Below are 25,369 nucleotides of genomic sequence, written 5' to 3'. Positions count from 1 at the left end.
AAATTACACATATACCAACAAAATACGTAAGCATTTTTTACACAAACCACATCTATGTTTTAAAATATTTCGCATACACTTTTAAAAATGTCAATATTATTATATAAATTATTCCTACTTTTTATTTTGTGAGAAATAACTTTTATAATTACAAAAAAAATAGTAATAATTTACGAAAATAGACAATAGATTAAGATATGTAATAACCTTTTCTATTTGACGTCCTTTATTTTTTTTTAAATTACCTTAAAAGTTCAGATTTTTCGATCATGTAAACGATATCTAATGTTATTACATTTACCCACCTCAACCATAAATTTCGAACAGTCAAACATGAAAATGAATCGCACTGGACATTAACAGTCCGATCTTCTTTCCCATCGTACCATCTCATCAAAGTTCTTGCAAACCCCACATTTTATCTCGTAAAATCAAGAATTAAATTCTTGCAACATTCAGATTCGGTCCTGATCTACAATAATACTTTTTCCAATTTACCTTTCGTTATATGACATTTTGAAAAACATCATTTGCATAAATCATCAGATCTTGAAGATATATTTATCTGTATAAAAAGAAAACATATATGTGAAATTCAAAGAAATCAACTCTTGAAGAAAACTATGATATTTTCAACTGTTTGTTTACCTTATCTTCCAAGAACTCGTTAAATCCATCCAAAATTGTACCTTTTAATCAATTTTCTGGCAGCCCTACATGCAAGTAAAGTGCCCCCACATCTCAACCCTGTGAAGAAATAGAGGTCGAGACTTCCCACCCTCCTGCACTCATAACCCCCCCCCCCCCCCCCCAACACCCGGGTGTGTGTTTGGATCCCTTCTAAATCACATAGCATATTCCCCTCCTTAAATCTTCTTAGTATCCTGTTGTATTTATATATATCACTCTACTTCAAGCTCTGCCTTTGTTCACAAGTTTAACCATTTTCTGCCCACCGTGTAATGGTTCAAGATTCTTGTACCCTTGTGAAGTGCAGGAGAGTTATTACATGAATTAGGATGAGAGTGTGATGAACTTTAGCCTTTTGTAATAGTTTGTAAGGCTGTTGAGAGAGTTTTGAGATCTGGGTTGTGGGTTTGTTGGTGTCATCAATGGGGAGCTCAGAAGAGAGAGTTGTTGCAGTGATCATGGTGGGTGGACCCACTAAAGGTATGATTTGTATTTCCTTTTCTTTGAGTCATAGCCTGAATTGTTAATATGTGGGATTTTGGTTTCTTTGGTGCAAAATTTGGACATTTCTCATGCATTTGGATTGTAATTCTTGAAATTGGACCTGTTCTTGTTGAATGTTTGGATCTTTAAGATTGCATAGGATGGAGAATTTCTTGATTTTATTGTTTTGTTGGAAGAGTTTTGAGACGTCAATGAGACCTGGATAATGATTTTATGGTTTCGATTATGGATTGGGGAATGGAGGAACTAGATTGATGCTGTTGTGCCTGAATATCCCAAAGCCTCTTTTTCCACTGGCATTTGGATTGTAATTCTTGAAATTAGACCTGTTCTTGTTGAATGTTTGGATCTTAAGATTGCATAGGATGGAGAATTTCTTGATTTTATTCTTTTGTTGGAGGAGTTTTAAGATATCAATGAGACCTGGATAATGATTTATGGTTTCAATTATGGATTGGGGAATGCAGGAACTAGATTCAGGCCGTTGTCCCTGAATATCCCAAAGCCTCTTTTTCCACTGGCAGGACAGCCCATGGTTCATCATCCCATCTCAGCTTGTAAACGGGTAGGCAATGTATCATATGAGTTGAATCTTGTCATGGCTTTACCCTTTCGGCATGCATGTTATTGTGTTTGATATTCTTGAAATATAAAAGTTTTCTAGTAAATGAAACTTGAGTACATGATGGACAATCTTATTGAATTTAAGTTGGTTTGTTATTTTTGTGTTATGATGTCTGGCAGAGTAATTTATTTAGTGGAATTTTCTATTAGATCCCAAATCTAGCACAGATCTACCTCGTTGGGTTCTATGAGGAGCGTGAATTTGCGTTGTTTGTCTCATCAATTTCTAATGAGCTTAGAGTCCCTGTCAGGTAATTATGGTGCTTCGCTAGATCTTCTGCTTCTCTATATGTTAATGATTTATACGGTTGCAGCACTGCCAAGATCATGCATAATCTCGTTTGATCTTTCTTTCACTAGATACTTGAAAGAGGATAAGCCGCATGGTTCGGCTGGTGGACTATATAACTTCAGGGATCAGATCATGGAAGAGAATCCGGTTTTTATTCTATTCTATTCTCCTTTCATATCCTAATAACCCCATATTGGTGAAATAGTAGAAAATCAAGTTCGAAAATATTTTAATACTGATAAAATTTTATCTGGCAGTCACACATTTTTCTGTTGAATTGTGACGTTTGTTGCAGTTTTCCACTGCCTGAGATGCTAGGTAATTGTCTGTGTTTACTCACTTTGCTTCGATATGTATAGAATGCATTGCAGACTTGACATTCGATTATCTATGTCCAATATAGATTTCAGGTCTTTTCTGAGTTTTTAACTTTTGGTTCATGGATTAATTTGCAGACGCTCACAGAAGTTACGGTGGGATCGGAACAATTTTGGTGATCAAGGTTGGCAACTTTATGTGCCATCTCACTGAATACATCTTAAGTTGATCTCCGTCTTTCTCATAAAAACAGTCATTCTTTTGTCATTGGTTCATTATATTTTCCTTATTGCAGGTTTCCCCTGAGACGGCGAACCAGTTTGGGGAACTTGTGGCTGATCCTGTTTCGAATGAGCTGTTGCATTATACCGAGAAACCTGAAACTTTTGTACGTGAAAGTTCTGAGATTGAACTAATATGTTTTCTATTGCTTCATGATGTCAAATATTGATGATAAGTTGTTCCAAACTTTCTCTGTATGAAACAGGTGAGCGACCGTATCAATTGTGGTGTGTACGTCTTTACCCCCGACATCTTTACAGCTATTCAAGGTGTATCCACGCAACGGAAGGATAGAGGTTAGTAGTTCCCTGAGTTGCTCAGTTTGCACTGCCATTGATACTATTTGTACATTGGGAAGACGACAATTCTGCCATCCAATATCTCCTTTCAATGCGTCTTAGTTACTTATTGGACTCTTAAGCAGTATAAGCTGCAAAGCATTACTTTCGAGGCTTTTCAAACTGGTTGAGTCAAACTCTTGTTTGGACCAATATACACGCCCTTCAGTTTGGTCAGTTCTCTGTCAGCTCCTCTTGATTAGGTGCCGTAGCTAATATGACTTGTGAACTTAGTCAGTCTCTCGACTCTTGAATCCCTCCAAGAAATTAAGCCGAAAAACTGTTGCACTTAAGTTTCTTCTGACTGATAATTCCCCTTCCAGAATTATTTGCACTTAAATATTATCTGTCAAGCGTGTATGGAAATGAAGGCCCTTACTTTTCATGGATAATGATATTTGTATGTTTATGTGTAACTAACAAAGTTTGAGATGTAAGGTATATATCTATAGACGTATTTGCACAAAAACCAAGTCTTCAAGTATCCTGAATATTTAATTTTTTTTAGCCTAATACTTTTATTCATGATTTATATCTTCTACATTTCGGTTATTTGCAGCTACCCTCAGGCGTGTAACCAGCTTTGAAGCACTCCAACCCCCAAACAGGTAGAATCAACATCCCAGTTATTTTTCTTCATTTTGGAAAAATGAAAGAAATTGAATTTCAGGAAACTCTCGGTGCCAGCCGGTATGAGTAGATATTGCTTAAATGGAGTTAATCTTAGCCAAAAACTCTTTTGCAGATTGAATTTTGATACACGATGATGTTCTGATTTTCAAGTAGTTAGACTCTGGAACTATATGAAGCTCGATAGTTAACATTCATTCTATTCTTTCGTAACTATTTCATTATATTCTTGGTTAATGATGAATCTGGGCTTCCAAAAGGCAACCGAACTCAGGTGTTAATTGTCGATCCTACATAAATCTGCCAACCAAACTCGGTCGTAGACTTTAACTGCATAAACATCAGCACTGTTGCAAAGTAGTTTCGAATGAACTCATTACGTTTTCTCCTGTTCTGTATTCTGATACAAGTTTGTTGGCAGGAGTCTTCCGACAGATTTTGTACGACTGGATCAAGATATTCTATCACCACTTGCAGGCAAAAAGCAGTTTTACATATACGAAACCAGGGATTTCTGGGAACAAATCAAAACTCCGGGGTGAGCAAAAGACACCAATATATGCTTCTTGCTCGACTAATAGTACTCTTATGTCTGTCAATCCTATCTGATGGGACTTTGTATCATGTAGAATGTCGTTGAGATGCTCCGGGCTCTATCTTTCACAATATAGGGTAACGGCCACCCATCTTTTGGCAAGTGGAGACGGTTTGAAAAAAGCCACCATTTCGGGCGACGTATACATCCATCCATCAGCAAAAGTTCATCCAACTGCAAAGGTAGTCTCAAGCTAACATTCTGTTTTCTTCTTTTTGAAAATTTTGTTAGTCTTTGCAATAAATTGTACAAGATGATGCACTTGTACAAGGTAATGTACCCGTTGTCTCCTTACCAAGAAAAAATGAACAAATCATCTAATCTTATTCTGTGTTGTTGTGCTGCCGAATAGATTGGTCCAAATGTTTCAATCTCGGCCAATGCTCGGATAGGAGCTGGTGCGAGGCTCGTCAGCTGCATCATTCTCGATGATGTGGAGACCAAGGTATTAATCGCCTAAATTACTAGATACGTACCAAATATTAATGCTCTCATGCAACAGTTGGACTCAATTCTTTTTGCTTGTGATTATTAGGAAAATGCTGTTGTAATTCATGCAATTGTCGGATGGAAGTCCTCCATCGGAAGGTGGTCGAGAGTCCAGGTAAGAGTTTGTCCCACGGAGTCATTAATCATTTTCTCCGCAAATATCGTGTTTTAATTAAAAAAATAATCGTCAGTTTCCTTTGTTCTTTCGTCAGACATACTTTAGACATTAGTCACAACGACCTCCCTTAAGAATTAGTGCATTACTGACCATACTCCTCTCGTTTCAAAATTACAAAAACCTCCCTCCTAAGTTTTCATCGTCAAAAGAATGTGGAAAAGACGACTAAATTACAAGCACCTCATAACGACAATAACTGTAAAATTCTGTATATGTCCCGTCCGTATTGATCTACTAGTGAATGCTTAGGAAGGGCTCACTAGAGACCGTCTGCATTCTTGTTCTTGCTCTCTTTTTATTTTCTGCTATATGTTTTCTGAGCGTAAACGCTGTATATTTTCAGGGTTCAGGTGATTACAACGCAAAGCTCGGTGTTACAATTCTTGGTACTTCTACGACTTCTCCTTACATGTCTTAATCCCTCCCCCCCCCCCCCCCCACCCCATTTTTAAATACATCAATGTACAATATCAAATTGTGATAGAAGATTCAATCCTCTCCCTTCCCCGAAGAACGGTTAAGCTTAAGATTGTGACACATTGTGGAGCAGGTGAATCAGTGACAGTTGAAGATGAAGTGGTGGTGATCAACAGCATTGTCCTTCCAAACAAGACTCTTAACGTTAGTGTTCAGGAAGAAATCATACTGTAATAACCCTCTGCACAGGGTTCCTATAAAGACATCTCCATCTCCATCTCCATGCATGCATCTATAATGATTATTATATATACGATGTATCGATTTTGTTTTTAATTTTTTATTACATTCTTGAAAAAAAAAGCAATTAAATAAAAAATACTTATTTTTATTAGTTGATTACGTTGGTAATTATTTAGGGTGTGTTTATTTCTGACGATATTAATTTATTTTTTTCCCATACATTGAAACTATTATTAAAAAAAAAAACTAATTTTTTTAGAATTATGTAATATGGGTATAATTGTCATATTTAAATATTGGTATAACAGTCTCATTAACGCCGTTTACGAGTTTAGAGAATTTTTTATTTTTTTAATATTAATATATATAACCAACAAATTGTTTAATCACTTTTATGGATCAATGTCGACGTATTTTATGTTACTTTAGCTCAACTTTTGTTGTGATTCATGAAATAATCAATTGGGCATAATTGTCAAAATCAATGGTTTCACTAATAATACAAACAATGCAAAATATAAATTAAAATCTGCAGGGAAATTACATCATTTATAAATCAGTTTTCTACATAAATTAAATAAAAATAACAAAAAGGGCTTAATAATATCAATTAGACCATAATTCCTGACATGCCTCTTTTCCCTTCAAATCGCTGCAAAAAAGCACGTAAGGAGTGTACGACGGTTTACCGTCTTTCGTTTATTTATTTATTTAATAACACTCGTGCACCCAACACACTCACATACTCAAATTTCGAACACGAACACTTTTATAGAAAAATTTTGTGTCCGAACAACTGAATTGTCCTCTGAAGACAAACTATTAAATCGATACTGTTAATTAAAGTTGTGGGACTTAATTTTCTTACAACTTGGAACTAAAGATAGGTGATACATGCACGCCTAAATAGGGGACCAAAAGTAATATTTTACCTGATAATATAATCAAAATAAATTATTTAAATTATGTTAGTATTTTTTAGGTTCGATATACATCTATAATCTATAATCTATACTATATATCAAGTGGGAACATCTTTTTGGTGTTTTAATTATGGTCTGTCATTTTTTAAATTAATTAATTATTTTTTAACTTCTTCGTTTATCATGGTTTTTCATAACTACTTTTTGGAATTTTTTTTTTTAATTTCTTTTGTTTGTCAACTTTTTGTGTAATAAATCAAAATATTTATATTAATTTATTATCTTAATATATATTTTTAGGTACTTTTTCCCCTTACAATATAATTTATTGTAAATATCTTATTCTAATTCATTTTTAAAAATTATGCACGTACATAAAATGTGCTATAGTTACTGATTTATTATTAAATGAGAGCAAATTTTTAGTGTCTTATTTAATTTTGATTTGTCATTTATTTTTAAATTAATTAATTAATTTTAACTCCTTTATTTATGATGAATTTCCATAACCACCTTTTGCTAGAATTTTTTTCTTATGTATTTTTTTTATTTCCTCAATATTATTTATTATCTTTGTTTGTCGATATTTTCTATAAATCAAAATATTTATATTAATTTATTATCTTAATATATATTTTTAAGTATTTTTTTACTTTATAAAAATTAATAAAATAATACCTATACATAAAATGCGGCACATTTACTCTAAAAAAGATAATTCATTAGCTATTTAATCAATTTATGGTAAATATTTGACAACAATTTTTTTTTTGAAAAATAAATTTGGAAAAAGAAGAACAATTGTGATGGATATAAAAAGTGGTACATATTAAATTTGTTGGATATGATTTATTTATTGAAATTAAAATGGTACAGCCATTGCTGCGCAAAATCAAGACCATGAAATGTCTCCTCACCCAATTCTCACTCTTTTCTCCCCACAAATCTCCCAATTTTGATTGTCATAATCGAATTCTCAACCCCTGTTTTCTTCTGCTTCCTCCTCCTTCTCCTGTGAGTAATTCAGGCTTCTTCTCTGCATTCCCACCCCTCCGCTCCCGCGTGGATTTGAAGATTTGTTTGCGGCTGATTTCTTGGTTAGTTGTGGATTCAGGGTTCTTGGGGTTCGAATTCGAGTATCAGTCGACGTGGATATTGTTCGGGCTTGGTTACTGGAGCGGGAGCAATGGCGTCCGCGAAAATTGTGAGTGACCCAGAGTGTATATCCTACTTAAATCAGCGGGAAGCTGCGGAGATTGATGAAATTCTCATGGGCCCACTTGGGTTCAGCGTTGATCAGTTGATGGTTAGTACTACTTCTTTATCTTTGTGTTTAGGCTCGGAATGTTGAGCTCTTTTGGTTGAAGTTTGGAGTTTCTGAGTGCAGGAATTGGCTGGGTTGAGTGTGGCTACTTCAATTGCTGAGGTAAATTTTTTCACATATTATTGTCAAATTAGTTGGTTTTTTTTATCTTTAACTATTTTCTGATTCAAGAAGGAGTAAGGAGTGCTCAGCGCCACGGTCCAGAGCTACTATCTTAGTGGTGGCTTGTGGAATTTAATGATGTGGAGTGATACTAGCTGGTTTCTCTGAATTTCGTTCCGTATATTATTCTATCTTTATGTTTGTTTTATAGAGTGAGTGTAAGCAAAAATTGGAATATGGTAGTTTGATCGGTTTTGCTAAGGATATTTGGTGCAGACTTTATGCACTGGAGTCAGGGACTGACAACATATGTGCCAATGAAGAACTAAATTCCCTCGTGTTAGAATAGTAGTTGTGTGAAAAGGAAGGAAAATAAAACAAAAAGGATCTTGTTACTCCTTCACCACCTTTACCTGATTGCAATACCACCCTCCTGATACTAAGCATACAAAAGTCAAGATGAATAAATCTGGCATTATGCAGATGTTGCTCTTTATTTATTGATTTGAAAAGATAAATAAATATTTCCTGGTAGACATTTTACTTGTTCAGGATTCTTCACAGTTCAAAACTTTGAGTGCCAAATACTTTTCTTCTGCAGGTGTATAAGCCAGATGAACGTAAACGTATTCTTGCAATATGTGGCCCTGGGAATAATGGTGGTGATGGACTTGTAGCTGCCCGTCATTTGCATCATTTTGGGTATAAACCATTTATTTGTTATCCAAAACGTACTGCAAAGGCCCTTTACAATGGACTGGTCACGCAGGTATGGGGCATGACCCAAGTTTACTAGATGAAATAACATAATCTTGCAGCATTGCTTATGCATGAGTTTTTGTAGTTAGAGTCACTGTCCATTCCTTTCCTGTCAGTGGAAGATTTGCCTATGGATTTGTCGACAAGCTTTGACATTGTAGTGGATGCAATATTTGGGTTCTCATTTCATGGTACTCTTTACTTCCTCTCAATTTTATTTAGTCACATTTTACATGGCTATTTTGGAGTTGATATCAATATCTAGTGGATCATCCGCAGGGTTTTATTGTGGAGGAGAAAAATGGATTTGACTTACTTGAATAATTGATTCATGAATCATGGTTATGCAAATATCGGAGTTATTCCAAGCGCTACTTATTCATTTATCTTTTATGACTTGTTTTTGGTGAAATAGTATACCAACTACCAACCCCATCCCTTCAAGTTTTACCTATCATATCTAGGTAGATCTTATTGGAAGATTGAGTGGTGAGAATAGTTGATTACCTGCTCCTATTTTAATTGGAATCTCGGGTATTGATTAATAAGTTATAACTCTGCCAAAGACTTCGGGCAAGACAAAGCTCTATAAGATGAAGTTTTTATTTAATCCCTATTCAGTGTACCAGCAGTAAATTGTTCCATACCTTAATTGTAGATAAATATGTTGTAATGCTTTTGCACTAGCTTCCATTTAGTTCAACATTATGTCTGATGAAATTCTCTTCAAATCCTCTAGGCAGCCCGAGGCCTCCTTTTGATGATTTGATAAGAAGGTTGGTAGCTTTAGGGACTCCCAACCAAAAGAATGAGAAATCACCTGTCATAGTCTCTGTAGATATTCCATCTGGATGGCACGTTGAAGAAGGTGATGTCAGTGGCGAAGGCATTAAACCTGACATGCTTGTATGTATCTTTTTTTCGGAAACTTAACCATTAGTTCGTGAACAGCTTGAACATATGTCTTCTCTTCTACTCTGAATCTTGATTGGAATGTTAAAACGTCGCAACTTGTGTATAGGTTTCCTTAACTGCTCCTAAGTTATGTGCCAAAAGATTTTCTGGCCCACACCACTTTCTTGGAGGCAGGTTTGTTCCCCCTTCCGTTGCAGAAAAATTCAAGCTTGACCTTCCAGCATATCCTGGAACTTCTATGTGTGTCCGAATTGGAAAACCTCCACGAGTTGACATATCAACTCTCAGAGAGAACTATATTTCTCCTGAGTTCTCTGAAGACCAAGCTGAAGCTAATCCCTTCGATCAGGTATCACTTCATGTCAAACGGAGTCGCTGTTTCTTCTAAAATTTCTGATGTTTATCTATGAATTCTCTAGAATTCTGATATTATAGAACACAAACCGGGTAAATTGAGTCACCGATAATTATAGGTTCAATTTAGGTTGAATTACATGTATTTGAGTCTTCATTTGCTTTCTTGCAAGATATATTTGATACATGACAATCATTTTCTAATACTGTAGTTCCAGAAATGGTTTGATGATGCCATGGCTTCAGGCTTGAAGGAACCAAATGCTATGGCCCTTTCTACAACTGGAAAGGATGGGAAACCGTGAGTTTCTTACTGTGGACCTGATTTATTTGTTCACTGATGCTACTCTTGCAAAGTAAACGAAGTGATTATTGTTTTTCGGATTTCTATGGAACAATTTTTTTGTGTAATCGGGGCTCTTCTGTATCAGCTAGTGGAGTATCATTGTTGAGGTTTTTCATGGAATGAATCAATTATGTCGTATGGATATATTATAAATGTGAAATAATTTCAAATCGGTCTGTGATTCCATGAACAACCTTAAGCCTGATATCACCCTATGCATTTTTGCATACGAGTCAGTTTCCACATCACCATATCTTAGAAAATCAAATCATGCTGTAGTACTAAATGTAATGATGTGACCATGGCAACAAACTGATCCCTGACATTTCTATGACTTGAAACTTTAATGTTGAAATGTATTCTTTCTGATTTGTGTTTTGCCCTTACTTTGCACAGCTCGTCAAGAATGGTATTGCTGAAAGGACTTGACAAAGATGGTTTTGTCTGGTAAATTTTGGCCTTTTAGCATATGCTCCTGAATTGATGTTATGCTTTGCCTTTTTAGAAGTCTTAAATTTCTGATTAGGTACACAAATTATGAAAGTCGAAAGGCCCATCAAATATCAGAAAATCCTCGAGCTGCTCTCCTATTTTACTGGGATGCTTTGAATCGTCAGGTATCTCCTATATCTCAACAGATTATCTCCAAATGTTGTGAAGCAGTCGATCCATTCAGAAATACTTTTGTCCAACTTCTTTATACAGTGGGACAGCTTTCATTTTATATCACAGGCTAACTTGAGGAGATATAAGAATTGTTGTTCTCAAGGAAGTTAATATTGTAATGGGATAATTACATTCAAACCCCCTCACCTATTGACTTTTTACACAAACCACCCCTGCCTTTGGAAAAATTATAGAAACCACCCCTGGCAGTTTTAAAACCCAAAAATGCCCCTGTTGACTAAGTCAACCTTTAAAATAATTTTTCAATGACAAAAATGCCCTTAGGGATGTTTCTATAATTATCAAAAAGTAGAAGGATGTCAAAGTAATATTTATGAAGATGAATAATATGATCCAATATAAATTTTTTATTATTTATACCAATTTTTAATTTAAATTTAAATTATTTTATTAATTTTTTTTATTGAATCTCTATAGAAAATACACCTTTTAATAATTAAATTATTAAATTATGCAATTAATATATAAATAAAATTAGTATAGATTATAAGTTTAAATTAAAAAATATTACACTTATATAAATTGTTTGAAATTATTAAAATTAAAAGATTAGTTATCCTTTATTTTTATAACTAAGTTTTACTAAAATGAAAATTGAAAATAATTTATGTATTTTATATAAATCTAATTAAAATTAACTAAATAGCTGAATTTGTTTATTAAAAATATTTTTTAATAAAACGGGGTTTAGGGTGGGCATGACAGTGTGGTTGGGGAAGAAGGGATAATTTTTTTAAAATAAATAATTTAATATATCTTTTTAATAAATTAATTATTTATTTTATTAAATCTAATGTGATTTTTATAAAATACATAATTCTTTTTACTTTTAGATTTAGTAAAGTTTAGTAATAAATAAAAATAGAGGATAATCTTTTAATTTTAATAATTTTACTAAAGGGATAATTTATATATTAATTAAATAATTTAATATTTTAATTATTAAAAAGTGCAATTTTATATAGAGTTTCAATAAAAAAAAAGTTAATACAATAATTTACATTTAAATTGAAAAAATTGGTATAAAATAATAAAAGAAATATATGGGATTAAAAAATTACTCATCTTCATTAATACACCCTTTCTATCTTTTAATAATTACAGAAATACCCTTAAGGGGCATTTTTTTTTTCTTGAAAAATTATTTTAAAGGTTGACCTAGTCAACAGGGTATTTTTGGATTTTAAAGGCTTCAGGGGTGATTTCTGTAATTTTTCAAAAGACATGGATGATTTGTGTAAAAAAACAATAGGTGATGGGGTGTAAATGAAATTATTCCTATTGTAATCGATGCATATTTTGGAGCTGTAAATCTATGAAAAGATTAAAAAAGGAAAAGAAAAAAAAAACAGTTCGAGGATTTATAAATTTTCAATTTCAATATTAGAAAACTTATGGAAATAATTGAAAATCTTAAATAAAACTGTGGATATTTCAATTCACACAATTATGCATTTTACATACTAAAGAATTATACAAACGACAATAAGTTTTATTAAATGCTATAATGAAGATTTATCGCTACAAGTTTAATAATCAAACAATGAGTTAGTGGTTAATCTGGTGTAATTATTTAAAAATTGTGGAAAAAAAAATATTAAGAAATTGCAGTGGATTTGAGATGTTTGAGGAATTGAGTGGCACCGTGTTTTTAAAACGCGGTGCCTCAATTTTTCTATAAAAAAAATATATATTTATATAAGTGACCACGGTGATAAAGTTTATAAAAAAAATAAATAATTTTTTAAGCCACCGTAGTCGGTGACCGCGGTGGCTGCTTCTATTTTAAAAAAAAAAAAATTAATTTGGTGTTAATTGCCAATTCACATTGTGAATTGCAAGTAACATTTGTGAATTGGGCCAATTTGGCCCGATTCACAACTTATATTTTTTTTATTTTTTTATAAATTAATTATATTTAATTAGTTTTTAAAATTATATTAATTTTAAAAATACAATGAAACATACAAATATAATAATGTATATCTTTTTATACAATTTTTAAAAACTACAATGAACTATACTGATAAGTTTGTGACATTGTTGGAACCCTTTGATTGAATCCGATGCCAAATTCAGAATTTAGAAAAAAATACAAGTAATTCTTGTGATCTTATAAATGCATAAATTATTACCTTATATAAAAAATTAGCAATTTATTTTTATTTATTTTTTAAAATATAATAATAAATAAAGTAATTTATTTTATATTTAAAAAATAAATTATTTTATTTAAAAAAAATACATATTTTTTAAATATAAAATAAATTGCCTCATGAATTGTTGTATTTTAAATTTTGAATCTGGCCTCAGGTTTCAATCAAAGGGTTCCAACACTGTTGTAAACTTATCAGTATGGTTCATTGTATTTTTTTTAAAATTTTATAAAAAAATATACACTTTTACATTTGTATGTTTCATTATATTTTTAAAATTAATATAATTTTAAAAACTAATTAAATATAATTAATTTATAAAAAAATATAATTTGTGAATTGGCCCAATTCACAAATGTTAATTGCAATTCACAATGTGAATTGGCAATTAACACCAAATTAAATTTTTTTTAAAAAAATAAAAGCAGCCACCACGGTGGCTTAAAAAATTATTTTTTTTTATAAACTTTGTCACCACGGTCAGTGGCCGCGATGACGTATAAATATATATTTTTTGTTATAGGAAAATTGAGGCACCGCGTTTTGCCACTTAATTCCTTAAACATCTCAAACCCACTGCAATTCCTTAATTTTTCTTTTTTTTCATAAATTTTAAATAATTACCCCATTCTATAGTAAATTGTATAAAAACTAAATCTCATGATAGCTTTATTGAAATAAAATGTGGATGATGTAAATAAGATCTTTATTCTTAATCACATAAAATTCCTAGAAGAATCAAAATTGCAATCATTGATCTCTATCCTACCACTGCATTTATATTCAAAATGCAAATTGTTACTTAGATGTTCACAATACGCAACTCATGATATTGAATGTTCAATATTAACCTTTAATTGTATCTAGTTAAGTATGACTTCATTCTATTTATTAATTTATTTAATTGCTATTTCACTGTTAAGTTAGTAATGTTAAGTACTCCCATTAAAATTTATTTAAAATATGAAAATGTTTAAATGATATTTGAGATTTTGGAATATTCCAAAAAAGACACCAAAGTAAACTGTAAGTTGAGTTCAATTTGGACCCCCGAGATACCTGAAAATTTTCAACATCAGAGGTATGGTGTTGGTTTCATGGTTTGACAACCAATCTCTAAATCGGAGAGTGTAACTGTTGCCTTGACAATCCCTTTGCTAGCACGTGCATTCAAATGTAATAAAATCCTAAAAAAAAAAAAAAGAACCATCATAAATGGTGAAAACTCAGCAAATGTGATGCACATCTTCACTAAAGGCTCCTGGATCTAAAGCGCAGTATTTGCTGTGGCTTTAGGTGAGAGTTGAAGGGTCTGTGCAAAAGGTCTCCGATGAAGAATCTGAGCAGTACTTCCACAGCCGTCCCAGAGGAAGCCAAATTGGAGCCATAGTTAGCAAGCAGGTTGCTTTTTCTGTCTAAAATGTAGTCTTCACCTCTTGTATGTTTATCTGATATGCTTGTGAAAAGCACCAAGATCTATCTCTTATCTTCCTGCAGAGCACTGTAATCCCTGGAAGGCAGTTTCTTCACCAAGAGCAGGAAAAACTGGAGGCTCAGTACTCTGATGGGTTAGTTATTCATGTTCAACCACTCAAATACCAAACTTGCATAATATTTGGAAAAGTGATTGGAGCTGAGTGTCAAACATGACTAGTCTGGCACTGTTTATGCATCTTGCATTTCTTGATTAACTGTGTAAGCCAGTCCCTTCATATCTCTTATTCTTGCTTTTGCAATGCAGTTGGATATTTTCTGACTGGCTTCATTATTGCATGCCACATTTATTCTTTTTTACAGTGCAAACCAAATTCAGTAGGATTTTTTCAGTTGCAAAACCACTTTCATAGCCTCTAAACTTACAATGAGTGTTGCAGTTAGGCAAGAGAGATCAACCTACATATAATCTTGCTGATTGTGTTATATAACATGCCATGTTTCATGTAAAACCAAGTTACACCGTAATATTTTTTGCAGCTATCATCTAAAAAGCAATCAGTTCTTTCTTTAACTTTTATTCTGAGCCTAACTGCAACAGTCAATGCTCCGTGCAGAAGCCCCATTCCGAAACCCAAGTATTGGGGAGGATACAGACTCAAACCTGAGCTCTTTGAGTTTTGGCAAGGACAACCATCTCGCTTGCATGATAGGTAATTTTTTGAAAATTTTCATGGTTGATGCCTGATCATGACATTTGTCAAATTTCAACCCCTACATTTTGGTTTTAGTATTTCCTACACGGGTGCTGTCTGAAGATTTTTTTCTTGTGCCTTTGCAACTACTTATGGTTTTTTTTTTTTATATTTCTCATGTCAAGTATGCCAACACAAAACACGTTTGTGAACAAAAAATACATTTGTTTTCCGTCTATCAACAAACATCTCCTGGGAAGAAAATGTTAATAGTGCTGAAAAGCAAGTCATGTAGCACAAAAGATCACTAGAACAAAATTATAATATTTTTATAAGAAGATTTCCCGTGTTTCAAAATAAACGCTGAAATACATTTATGACAATGATGGACGGAGACAGAGAAGATGCCAGGTATTAACTTGTTATAAATCCCACCTATCAACTTATTTTAAATGCCAGATAATGCTATATCACAAAATCTTCTACTCATTTATGCCTCATGCAATAATTTAACATGGTTGTACGGGTGCTTTTTATGTTCCAAATTTTATCATTGGCTCTATCCTCGTGCATGAAGTAGATGGGAAACAATATTGAGTGTAATATAACATATTAGAGCAACTGTATGGTGAACTACTATGTTATAAAGAACTTTTATAGCTCTGTTTGTCCGCATATATCTCAGCATTGCTTATTGCCCTCTTGACGAATGCACCCTTGTATTACCTGATTGACAGGTTGCGTTACACTCCAGCCGATATTGATGGAAAAAGAGTATGGAAAATTGACAGATTGTCCCCATGACTAGTATTTGTGGCATCCTCATTATGACATCACAGTTCTATTTCTGGTTTATACGTTTATTGGTTCTCTCGTTCACTTGTTTGGTAAAACGAGTTACATCCCTTGTGAACATAAGCTACATGGATAACACCACCGGGGCAATTCGTTACAACCAATTTCTTGTTTTAATTCTTTCCTCGTTCGACAATGAAAGCGGACTGTGATATAACTCCTTTGGTGCAACAAATGTATGCCAGTTGCAAATTGCAACCTCCTGATTACACAGCTCTTTGCCTAAGAAATAAGATTTGCGGTGTTTTTGGGAATGGAATGTTCTTAAATGATTGAACTATGTATACTGAAAGGTGTTTGAAGATTGAGGATGCTGCCATCGCTAAAAACCTTCATCTATTTTAAGGATAATTATATTGCTCTATTTTTAAGTTTGATGTAATTACATATAGGTTTTCTGTGATTTGAGAAATTATATCTAGTAATTCTAATGTTTGTTTATGTCTAATATAGATTCCTCTGTTAGTCAAATTTTATTGGATTTATTGATATTGGCAAAAGAAGTCAATTGAAAATCTATATTTATTTCCAATTGACTTATTATTTACGTATTGCAAGATAAATAATTTTTTTTGCCACACTATCTTTATACATGTACATATTAATACATATGAAGAGATATATTTTCTTTTTTTGTAAGGATATTTTGGTCTGAAAAGATTCGTTTAAGCTACAATAATTGAATAATGAGTTAATTGGAGTAAATATGAATTTAGTATACATTTTTTAGCTAATGTTAACAAATTTTAGTAGATTTTGACTAATAAATAAATTTATTTATTTAATATAAATAAATATTAGGTATATTAAATATAATATTTTAAATTATAGGAGATTTATGTACAATGCAAATAATCTCTATTGTGGAATATTGGGTTAAACTTGTTGTATATGGTATCGTATTTCACACGAATAAAATTCACGTTATTCGTATATTTAAGAATATTTTGTATACATTATGTGCTTTAAGATGTAGCATAAGTATATAAAAGTTTATGGTTGACCAAAAAATTATATAATTAAAAACAAATTAAATAAATATTAACTTAATTTTTTTTAAAAAAATATTTAGATATTATTTAACAAGAGAGGGTGTATTTATACATTTAAAGGTTTTGTAGTATCAATATTATAAATTAAATTGATGTGTTCTTTTTATTTTCCAGTAATCATGAGAAATGAATTTCATCCCTTTTTTTCGGTTTTTTATTTTTTTTGAAAAAAAAGATATATATATATATAGCAATCTTGGCTGTCAAATATTCCAAGTAGAGGATAAATACTAGGGTCTATTACACTTAAATTTTCTCTAAAAATATGAGATCGTATCTTTTTTTCAAAAATAATTTAAAATTAAATTTATATCATCTCAAAAAATTTATACATTTTCATCTAATTATCTTTCATTAGGGTCTAGAAAGAAAATGCTAATGTCAGCAAAAAAAAAAATACATAAATTTTCAATTTTATCATTTATATAAAATCTCATGTAATGTTTTTATACTTATAAGGAGGTAAAAGTAATATATATAAAATCAAAATTATTTAACTATCATAAAAAATTGCTCCCACATTATAGTCATTGGATAGAAAGTAGTCGTAGACGAACAAAAAAATTAGGTATCTTTTGGTGTTTTTTTTCTTCTTATATATGGAGTAAGGTTAGCATCATTAATGTTGTCTATTTTTTTAACATATCTTGTTCAAATACTTTATCTACTGCTTCAAGAAATATGCGGAATAAAAGTATTTGCCTCATCCTGTATATAGAAAGTAAAAAAGTACAAAAAGAATTATTATTTTTGTCATTCATAAATGACTATTTTTATCCTATGTTGCAATTCGAGAATTATATTTTATTATAATTACGCCCTTTTAACTTTATATATGTTATATTTACTTTTTATAAGTATAAAAAGATTATATGAGAATATTATATGAAGGGATAAGTGTATTTTTTGTCCTTAAATATAGTTATTAATGCTATTTTGATTCTCAAATAGTTTAAAATTGCAATTTTCGTTCTTAAACTTTAATTTTTTGGCGTTTTTGGTCCTTCCTATAACTTTTTTCATTAAACTTAACGAAAATTTCATTAATGTGAAAAAAATTGTTATTTTCCTCTCATTTTGTGGTATTTTTCAAGTTGTAATCTAATGCATTCATTTTTTCTATCTTTTTTCAAACTTCAAAAGAGAATAAATAAAAAATAAATAAATTTAAGCAACAAATTTTCTAAAATTTATTGACAATTTGTCTGTTATTGACAACTTTTTGTTAAGATTATTTAGAAAATTTGTTGTTTATTTATTGATTTTGTTTATTCTCTTGAAATTTGAAGAAAAATAGGAAAAATAGGTGTATTGTATGGACCTGATCTTCTCGAGCTATCGGGCGAAGTGAAGCTTAGTAGTGAAATCAGGGAAGGGCAATGACACTGGCCCATCATCATTGATATAGTGCTTAGAGATTACACAGGCACTGCATTCGATCCATGGAAGGAATGATCGTACTGTATGGAGGTGTTCGAGCGGGAGACCCACTACCCAGGAGCTCTATCGGCTTATGATGCCAGCAGGTCCGAAAGTAGGTTGGACTTCACTACTTTCGGGTCCTTTGAAGATTCCTCGACATATGTTCAGTCTTTGGCTTACTATTTTGGAGAAGCTAGCTACGACGGATAAACCGTGGCTATCCCACCTTGGGTGTTGCGTGTTGTGCAATGAAAATATGGTGGAGTCTCATAACCACTTGTTCTTCCGTTGCAGCTTCAGTAGACGCTGTCTCAGCTTTGTTCGGCGCATTATATGATTCCATTGGCCTAATCGGGATTGGGCTAGAGATATTGAATGGGGAGCGAGGAAATGGCGAGGGAAGCACATCATCAACATAGCCTACCGTAGCCTACTTGGTTTGTGCATCTACCATATTTGGAAGGAGAGGAACCTGAGACATTTTGAGCATGAGGTGAGGCCTCCGAGCGTTCAGGATAACTTAATTTTGGAAGATGTTCGTCAGCGTATCCTCAGTATTAAGTTGCCTAGCTCTATTAGTACGTGTGCATTGTATAAACTGTAGCGTATCCCTTGGCCTATCGAAGGAGACGCCTGATGAGGAGCACTGTTGTACTATATTTTTTCTTTTAATGAAAATTACATTTACCCAAAAGAATGGGTGTATTGGATTTCAACTTGAAAATACTACAAAATGGGAGGAAAATAGCAATTTTTACCACATTAAATGAAATTTTCGTTAAGTTTAACGAAAAAGTTAAACGAAGGACCAAAAGTGCCAAAAAAGTTAAAAGTTGAGGACGAAAATTACAATCTTAAATTATTGAAATCTAAAATTGCATTAGCAACTATGTTTGAAAACGAAAAATGCATTTATTCGTTATATAAATAGTAAAATTAAAACTTTATGTAATTTTTTTTTTTAATTTCTGTATTTTTTTTCATTCCTAACAGAAAGGGGTTATACTGAGAAGTTTTAGAGGGGATATAAGTAAATTTAGAAAAAATATATAGGAGAAAATATAATTTTATATATTTTAGGGGTATAAGTGTAATTTCTGTCTTGGAATTTTCTTGAGCTTGCAGTATACTGCCCAAACTTTTTTCACACTCAACTCAGAATTCTCTCCTTAGTTCTCCTCTTTTTCTTTGAACACGACCATATTTCTACTGATCAGCAATCTGTCAACCCTTAATACTTAATCTTGCTGAGTTGAAGAAACAGTAGAAATCATGAATGAGCAAGAATCCATATCCTACTTGACTCAGCAACAGGCAGCTGAAATTGATGACTTATTGATGGGCAATCTTGGTTTCAGCATCGATCAGCTCATGGTTGGTCTCCTGTTGAAATTGAAATACAATTTCTGTTTTAGTTTCTTGCCCTTTATCCCTTTTTTTATATTTTGCTCTGGAGATGGGTTTGAATCATGGTTGTTTTATATGTGATTTGAACTGCAGGAACTGGCTGGCTTAAGTGTTGCATCTGCTGTAGCTGAGGTCAGTGTTCTTGAGCTGCATGTTAGTTGCGTTACTGTTTTGTTTGTTTTATTCTTATCCTAATGGATTCATGGAGGTGTTGGTCTTTTGTTTGCTCGCGCCGTATTGTCAATTGTAGTTTTGCTCCCTTTCCGTTGGTAACCATAGTGCATGAATTTTTTTGAGAAGTGATGTATAAATCTGTTCACTTTGCTGAATTGAAATTTCAAGAAATTTCAACTTCTTAAGAGTCCAAGCTCCTGTATGTTTAATGGAGGCCTTATGAAGCATAGAAAATGTGACCTGATCCACGTTATTCTTTTGGAATTTCTAAGAAAATGCGGAATGTGGAGCTCTGTTAATGATGTGATTGACCTATGTTCGCCCATGCTTCAATCGTAAAAGAGAATTCAGTTTCCTTCTCCTGCAGAAGTTAGAACAGTTGTACATGTTCTGCAGTTGAAACAGTTTTACATGTGCAGAAAATTAATCAATATCAGGCAGAAAAGTGAGATATCGACTTGGCTGTAGTGTAAGATTATTGAGAACTTATGCATAATATTTCTTTATGGGGTAAGACATGCACAAAGAGACATGGGTATTAGGTTTCCTGCTAACACCACATATATGGGCATTAGGTTTCCTGCTAACGGGACACCTTTCTACCCACAACCTCTTACAACAAAGGGATTTTGATTTTCTGACCCTGCTGCTTCAGAACAAAGGAGAAGTTAAGTCCTAGATAACTTTTGGTATTGCCATATTGGTATGTAATGGAACTTATCATTTTACGTTCAAGGAACCCTACGTAACAATTAAAGTAGTAATCAAGCAAATGGAAAGTCAAAACTGACTTTAGCAAAATTGTTGTGTGGTTTGTCACCTGATTCACCATGTCATTATATCAGTTTGTTTAGTGAACTTTAAAGAAAACCAGGGGTGGGTAAGATACTTCAGCAATGCAAAATTGTTATACTTGTAAAACTAACTTTTCCTAATCATAACAGGTTTATAAGCCAAGCGAATATAACCGTGTGCTTGTAATCTGTGGTCCTGGAAATAATGGTGGTGATGGTCTCGTAGCTGCTCGTCATTTGCATCATTTTGGATATAAGCCAAGCATTTGGTATCCCAAGCGTACTCCTAAACCTCTTTATGCAGGTCTTGTCACTCAGGTATTTAGTGAATCAAGTTCCAGGGCCTTAAACTTACTCACTGCCATTACATGCTCATTCATGATTACTCTTTTGTAGCTTGAGTCATTGTCAGTTCCTTTCATTTCCATAGATAGCCTGCCTCAGGAGTTCCTAAACTTTGACATTATAGTGGATGCAATATTTGGCTTCTCATTCCAGGGTAATTTCCTTTCAGTTCACGTGAAATTTTATAATTTCGTAGCTAAATATGTGGTTACTTCTCCAACTCTGACAGGAAATCCTAGACCACCTTTTGATGATCTGATCATGAGCATGGCATCTTTAAGTGCACATTACCCCGAACACCAGAAATCTCCTGTCATTGTATCTGTTGATATACCTTCAGGCTGGCATGTTGAAGATGGAGATAGAAGTGGTGACGGCACTAGACCTGACATGCTGGTAAAGCTTTGTAGTGAAGATTTTATCTCGTGGACATCATTTTCAGTAGATAATGTTAGATAAGAATTACTCCTAGTCGAGTAAGACACAAAATACCTTATGTTGTAGGTTTCTTTAACAGCTCCAAAGCTTTGTGCTAGAACATTTTCTGGTCGCTACCACTTCTTGGGTGGAAGATTTGTACCTCCATCTGTTATGCAAAAATATAAGCTACGACTTCCTAAATACCCTGGCACAGCTATGTGTGTCCAAATTGGAAACTCATGTCAAATTAAAGTAGAGGATCCAGTTCCTGCTAAGTTTCTTCAGAAGAATGTTGAGGCTGATCCTTTCCTTCAGGTGAGGGACGTAACGGTTTATGGCCATTAGAAAGAGCTTTCAACGAATATAATTCTTTTTATATGAGTTTTCTTGAGGATATAGCTATTTTGTTGAAGTTGCCTATAGAGTGCAATAAGAACATTGCTCAACTTGCAGTTCCAGAAATGGTTTGATGATGCAGTGGCCACAGGTTTGAAAGACCCAGATGCCATGGCCCTGTCAACTGCCAACAAAGATGGGAAGCCGTGCGTTTCTCCCATTTTGCTCTCTTTCTTTCTCTTACAAATAATAATAGGACAAAAGTAATTATACTCCACCATTCTGGGACTTACACATCCCATGGTCTAAGTCGTACTTGTGATTACTTAATCTGAATCTATTACCTGGTTTCGTATTAGTATAATGTGTGTGCATATGAAGTTGTTTATTTTAAAACAGACAAATGCCTCCAAGGCCATAATCGTATGCAACACAAACATGCTTTTGTTTTGCAGCTTATCAATGTTACTTTTCATGATATATCTCAAAAGGAAAATACCATTTTCTGATAATTTCTCCGAGACTCTGTTATTGCCTTTTGTGCATGTTGAATATCACTCTACTCCTGCAGTTCATCGCGAATGGTCCAATTAAAAAAGGTCGACCGAGAAGGATTTGTCTGGTTAGTTTTCCAATTTTTCGTAAAAATTCTCACTCAAATGTAAAGTGAAAATATATTCTTATCATTGCAAACATGATGAGTAAATACATTTAAGTGTACCACTAGTATTAAAATGTAACACATCTATTTTATTTTCCAACATAACAAATATTCTTCTCTTACAAATTTGCAGGTGTAGTAATTATGGAAGTCGAAAAGGGCATGAAATAGCTGAGAACCCTCATGCATCACTTCTTTTCTACTGGAATACCTTAAACCGCCAGGCAATTGTCGTTTCTATTCTACTTCTATATTTTGGTGCTTGTGCATGTGATTTATGCTAACTATCAGGAGAGTGCTTTGAGGATAAGAAATGCTCGTTAAGCCTGATTTTCCATGGCACATAGGTTCCGAGAATTAGAAATGATGATGCCAATAGACTTCTGTTTGATGCTCAATTATGGATATTCTTTTGCATCTCATGAGTTAATGTTACATTTATAGGTCGAATTACTTCCGTATTGCAGGATTTGACTATTGAAGCATGAAAGAAACGAGAACGTTTTACTATAATTTTGGTTTCTGGTGAATGAAACATTCGTGAGTGAAAATACAGTTGGATTTTAGACAATTCTTATACTTGCTGCTGGAACTACATCTTCATGACTCGACTCGTCAATCTATTAGTTTAATGTTACCTAGATCTACTCTAGGCTACAAGAATACTATATACCCTGCGATAAGGTAGTGATAACCACCAGCCGAAAGACAATTTATCTTGAATTCATACATTCTAAAAATCAGTAAAATCTCATGGAGAATCTCTGATTGACAAATAATCTACACTGGATAAGAGACCATGCTAAGATGTTCCTGTAATATCCAGGTAAGAGTTGAAGGGTTCGTGCACAAAGTTTCTGATGAAGAGTCTGAGCTGTACTTCTGCAGTCGTCCACGAGATATTCAGATTGCACCAGCCGTTAGCAAGCAGGTTTGTGTTTCGCTCTTTGATCGTGCACAACTTGTTTATAAATATACCGCCATTCGGCATTGTGCCAATTTTTCTGTTTGTTTATTTCAGAGCACTGTCATTCCCGGACGGGAAGCTCTCCATCAACAATGTAAAGAATTGGAAGAAAAGTATCCTGAGGGGTCCGTAATTTAGTCTTTTAAATTGCAATTTGGAAAGATCCTATGTTCCATGAGAGTGTTTAGGATGTAATTCTTTATTTAGCATCTATACATATATGGATTTTCTCATTCGAGCCCCTACTTTAACCAGTTAAATATATATACATATATACATATGTATATATATCTTTGTTGCTTGGTGAAGCCCACTGTCAGAAATTGGATTTCAAATAAGTGAGAATTAACCATGTTTAGATTTAAAACAAAGAGCTGTTTTCCATTCTTATCATGCATTGACCATTACTTTGTGATGATAAAATTTAGAGTTAATTATATTTTGTCATCCGAACTATGATTGTTTTTGCACTTATGCATCTAAACATTTTTTTGTGTCAACTTACCATCTCAACTTTACAAAATTTACACTATCATTTATAAGTATTTTTCACCAAGTTTTTTGTCAAAAAAATATCACATGCATGCAGTGCACATGTAATATTTAAGAGTTATGTGATGTGATTATTTTCACATATACACAACATGTGATGTTTTTCTACCAAAAAAATCAACAAAAAAAATGTCATATATGATAAAGTACGAATTTCGCAAAGTTGAGATGGTAAGTTGACACAAAGAAAAAGTTTAGATGTCAAAGTGTAAAAAAAGCGGATATAGTTCAAATGGCACAATGTAATTTACTCTAAAATTTATCCTTTTCTACTTCAATATGCATGACTGTAACCATGTCATCGGCACTCTCATGTTCAGAAATAAGATTCCAAAGCCCCAAAACTGGGGAGGATACAGACTCATACCAGAGAGTTTCGAGTTTTGGCAAGGAGATGAATCATCTGTACACTTGAGGTAGTTCTTTCATTTTAATTCATTCCAGTGTAGGTTAGGCATATTCAGCCTCAAAGATGATAGTCTCATCACTTGATATCTTAGGCAATTGATATAACCAAGTAAAACAAGAATTACTAGTTATATTTTATCTTAAAGTTTATTTTCACCCTGTTTGAAGAGTTCATTATATGTATTTTCCTGGGCAATGTTTGTCGTGGTGACAATTTGTGTCGTTTGATGAACAGGTCACAATATTTTGCACAAAATACTGATGGAGAAACCAAATGGAGAATCATCCAGTAGTCCTTTTACCAGCATCTTAGCTACCTTGAAACTCATATGGATTGTCGTTGTTTTACCAATACTAGATGCCTTGATCCTTCTAATTTAGCTCCTTAGGTGAATGCTTTTCACTGATTTGGCGTTTTTACCTACTTTTGATGCAAGTGTTCAATGTTCAGCATCCACCTGCCATATGCTCAAAATAAGCATAGACATGCATGGATTGGCAGTATGTTTTAAGGCCCTTGATGCAAGGATTCAGTCATTTTTCTGCCTCAAATATATGTCTTGTTCAACAAAACAATTGCTGAATGAAATATATGAAACACATGTAATTGGTCCAAGTAAAACGATATACTCTAGAGATGATCATATGGCATTTATTATTCTTGACTCAAGCACACACAGA

General features: G+C 33.1%; 3 protein-coding genes across 7 annotated transcripts; all 3 read left to right on the top strand.

Annotated features, from left to right (window-relative positions):
• The first annotated feature begins 796 nt into the window (after positions 1 to 796).
• LOC105157167 (ADP-glucose pyrophosphorylase family protein) lies at positions 797 to 5,751 on the top strand. Its single transcript, XM_011073481.3, has 15 exons — positions 797 to 1,170; positions 1,662 to 1,759; positions 1,969 to 2,069; positions 2,179 to 2,257; positions 2,368 to 2,428; positions 2,566 to 2,612; positions 2,724 to 2,816; positions 2,916 to 3,006; positions 3,608 to 3,656; positions 4,100 to 4,216; positions 4,308 to 4,455; positions 4,626 to 4,718; positions 4,809 to 4,877; positions 5,284 to 5,326; positions 5,491 to 5,751. The coding sequence occupies exons 1-15, from the start codon at positions 1,113 to 1,115 to the stop codon at positions 5,589 to 5,591; spliced, it is 1,248 nt and encodes a 415-aa protein (XP_011071783.1). The 5' UTR covers positions 797 to 1,112; the 3' UTR covers positions 5,592 to 5,751.
• Positions 5,752 to 7,373: 1,622 nt separating this feature from the next.
• Positions 7,374 to 16,598, top strand: LOC105157166 (pyridoxine/pyridoxamine 5'-phosphate oxidase 1, chloroplastic). Of its 2 annotated transcripts, none has more exons than XM_011073480.3 (14): positions 7,374 to 7,537; positions 7,638 to 7,829; positions 7,911 to 7,949; positions 8,551 to 8,718; positions 8,794 to 8,899; positions 9,448 to 9,614; positions 9,730 to 9,972; positions 10,190 to 10,278; positions 10,720 to 10,770; positions 10,850 to 10,940; positions 14,463 to 14,567; positions 14,664 to 14,734; positions 15,218 to 15,313; positions 16,033 to 16,598. In XM_011073480.3, exons 1-14 carry the CDS (start codon positions 7,391 to 7,393, stop codon positions 16,097 to 16,099), a joined length of 1,632 nt encoding a protein of 543 aa, XP_011071782.2. In that variant the 5' UTR covers positions 7,374 to 7,390; the 3' UTR covers positions 16,100 to 16,598. The 2 variants fall into 2 exon arrangements, with proteins under 2 accessions (XP_011071782.2, XP_011071781.2); XM_011073479.3 differs by having other exon boundaries at positions 7,626 to 7,829.
• Positions 16,599 to 19,753: 3,155 nt separating this feature from the next.
• Positions 19,754 to 25,240, top strand: LOC105157165 (pyridoxine/pyridoxamine 5'-phosphate oxidase 1, chloroplastic). Of its 4 annotated transcripts, none has more exons than XM_011073477.3 (13): positions 19,754 to 19,998; positions 20,125 to 20,163; positions 21,150 to 21,317; positions 21,396 to 21,498; positions 21,574 to 21,740; positions 21,849 to 22,079; positions 22,218 to 22,306; positions 22,672 to 22,722; positions 22,895 to 22,985; positions 23,588 to 23,692; positions 23,783 to 23,853; positions 24,601 to 24,696; positions 24,924 to 25,240. In XM_011073477.3, the coding sequence occupies exons 1-13, from the start codon at positions 19,897 to 19,899 to the stop codon at positions 24,979 to 24,981; spliced, it is 1,371 nt and encodes a 456-aa protein (XP_011071779.1). In that variant the 5' UTR covers positions 19,754 to 19,896; the 3' UTR covers positions 24,982 to 25,240. The 4 variants fall into 4 exon arrangements, with proteins under 4 accessions (XP_011071779.1, XP_088734758.1, XP_088734760.1 ...); XM_088878632.1 differs by having other exon boundaries at positions 20,125 to 20,184; XM_088878634.1 differs by lacking the exon at positions 22,672 to 22,722.
• The last annotated feature ends 129 nt before the right edge of the window (positions 25,241 to 25,369 follow it).

The sequence above is a fragment of the Sesamum indicum genome, linkage group LG3 (assembly GCF_026168435.1).
Source record: "Sesamum indicum cultivar Baizhima isolate 11 linkage group LG3, ASM2616843v1, whole genome shotgun sequence".
In the NCBI taxonomy this organism is placed as follows: Eukaryota; Viridiplantae; Streptophyta; class Magnoliopsida; order Lamiales; family Pedaliaceae; genus Sesamum; species Sesamum indicum.
This window is presented reverse-complemented; position numbering and strand designations above follow the sequence as displayed.

Bases quoted from the DNA above. Each gene is read 5' to 3' on its own strand.
- LOC105157167 (XM_011073481.3), top strand. From the start codon at position 1,113: ATGGGGAGCTCAGAAGAGAGAGTTGTTGCAGTGATCATGGTGGGTGGA. The intron at 2,070-2,178 runs GTAATTATGGTG...TTCTTTCACTAG, and splicing joins GAGCTTAGAGTCCCTGTCAG to ATACTTGAAAGAGGATAAGC. The intron at 3,657-4,099 runs GTAGAATCAACA...GTTTGTTGGCAG, and splicing joins GCACTCCAACCCCCAAACAG to GAGTCTTCCGACAGATTTTG.
- LOC105157166 (XM_011073479.3), top strand. From the start codon at position 7,391: ATGGTACAGCCATTGCTGCGCAAAATCAAGACCATGAAATGTCTCCTC. The intron at 7,950-8,550 runs GTAAATTTTTTC...TTTCTTCTGCAG, and splicing joins TGGCTACTTCAATTGCTGAG to GTGTATAAGCCAGATGAACG. The intron at 8,900-9,447 runs GTACTCTTTACT...CAAATCCTCTAG, and splicing joins ATTTGGGTTCTCATTTCATG to GCAGCCCGAGGCCTCCTTTT.
- LOC105157165 (XM_088878632.1), top strand. From the start codon at position 19,897: ATGAATGAGCAAGAATCCATATCCTACTTGACTCAGCAACAGGCAGCT. The intron at 19,999-20,124 runs GTTGGTCTCCTG...TTTGAACTGCAG, and splicing joins TCAGCATCGATCAGCTCATG to GAACTGGCTGGCTTAAGTGT. The intron at 22,723-22,894 runs GTTAGTTTTCCA...ACAAATTTGCAG, and splicing joins GACCGAGAAGGATTTGTCTG to GTGTAGTAATTATGGAAGTC.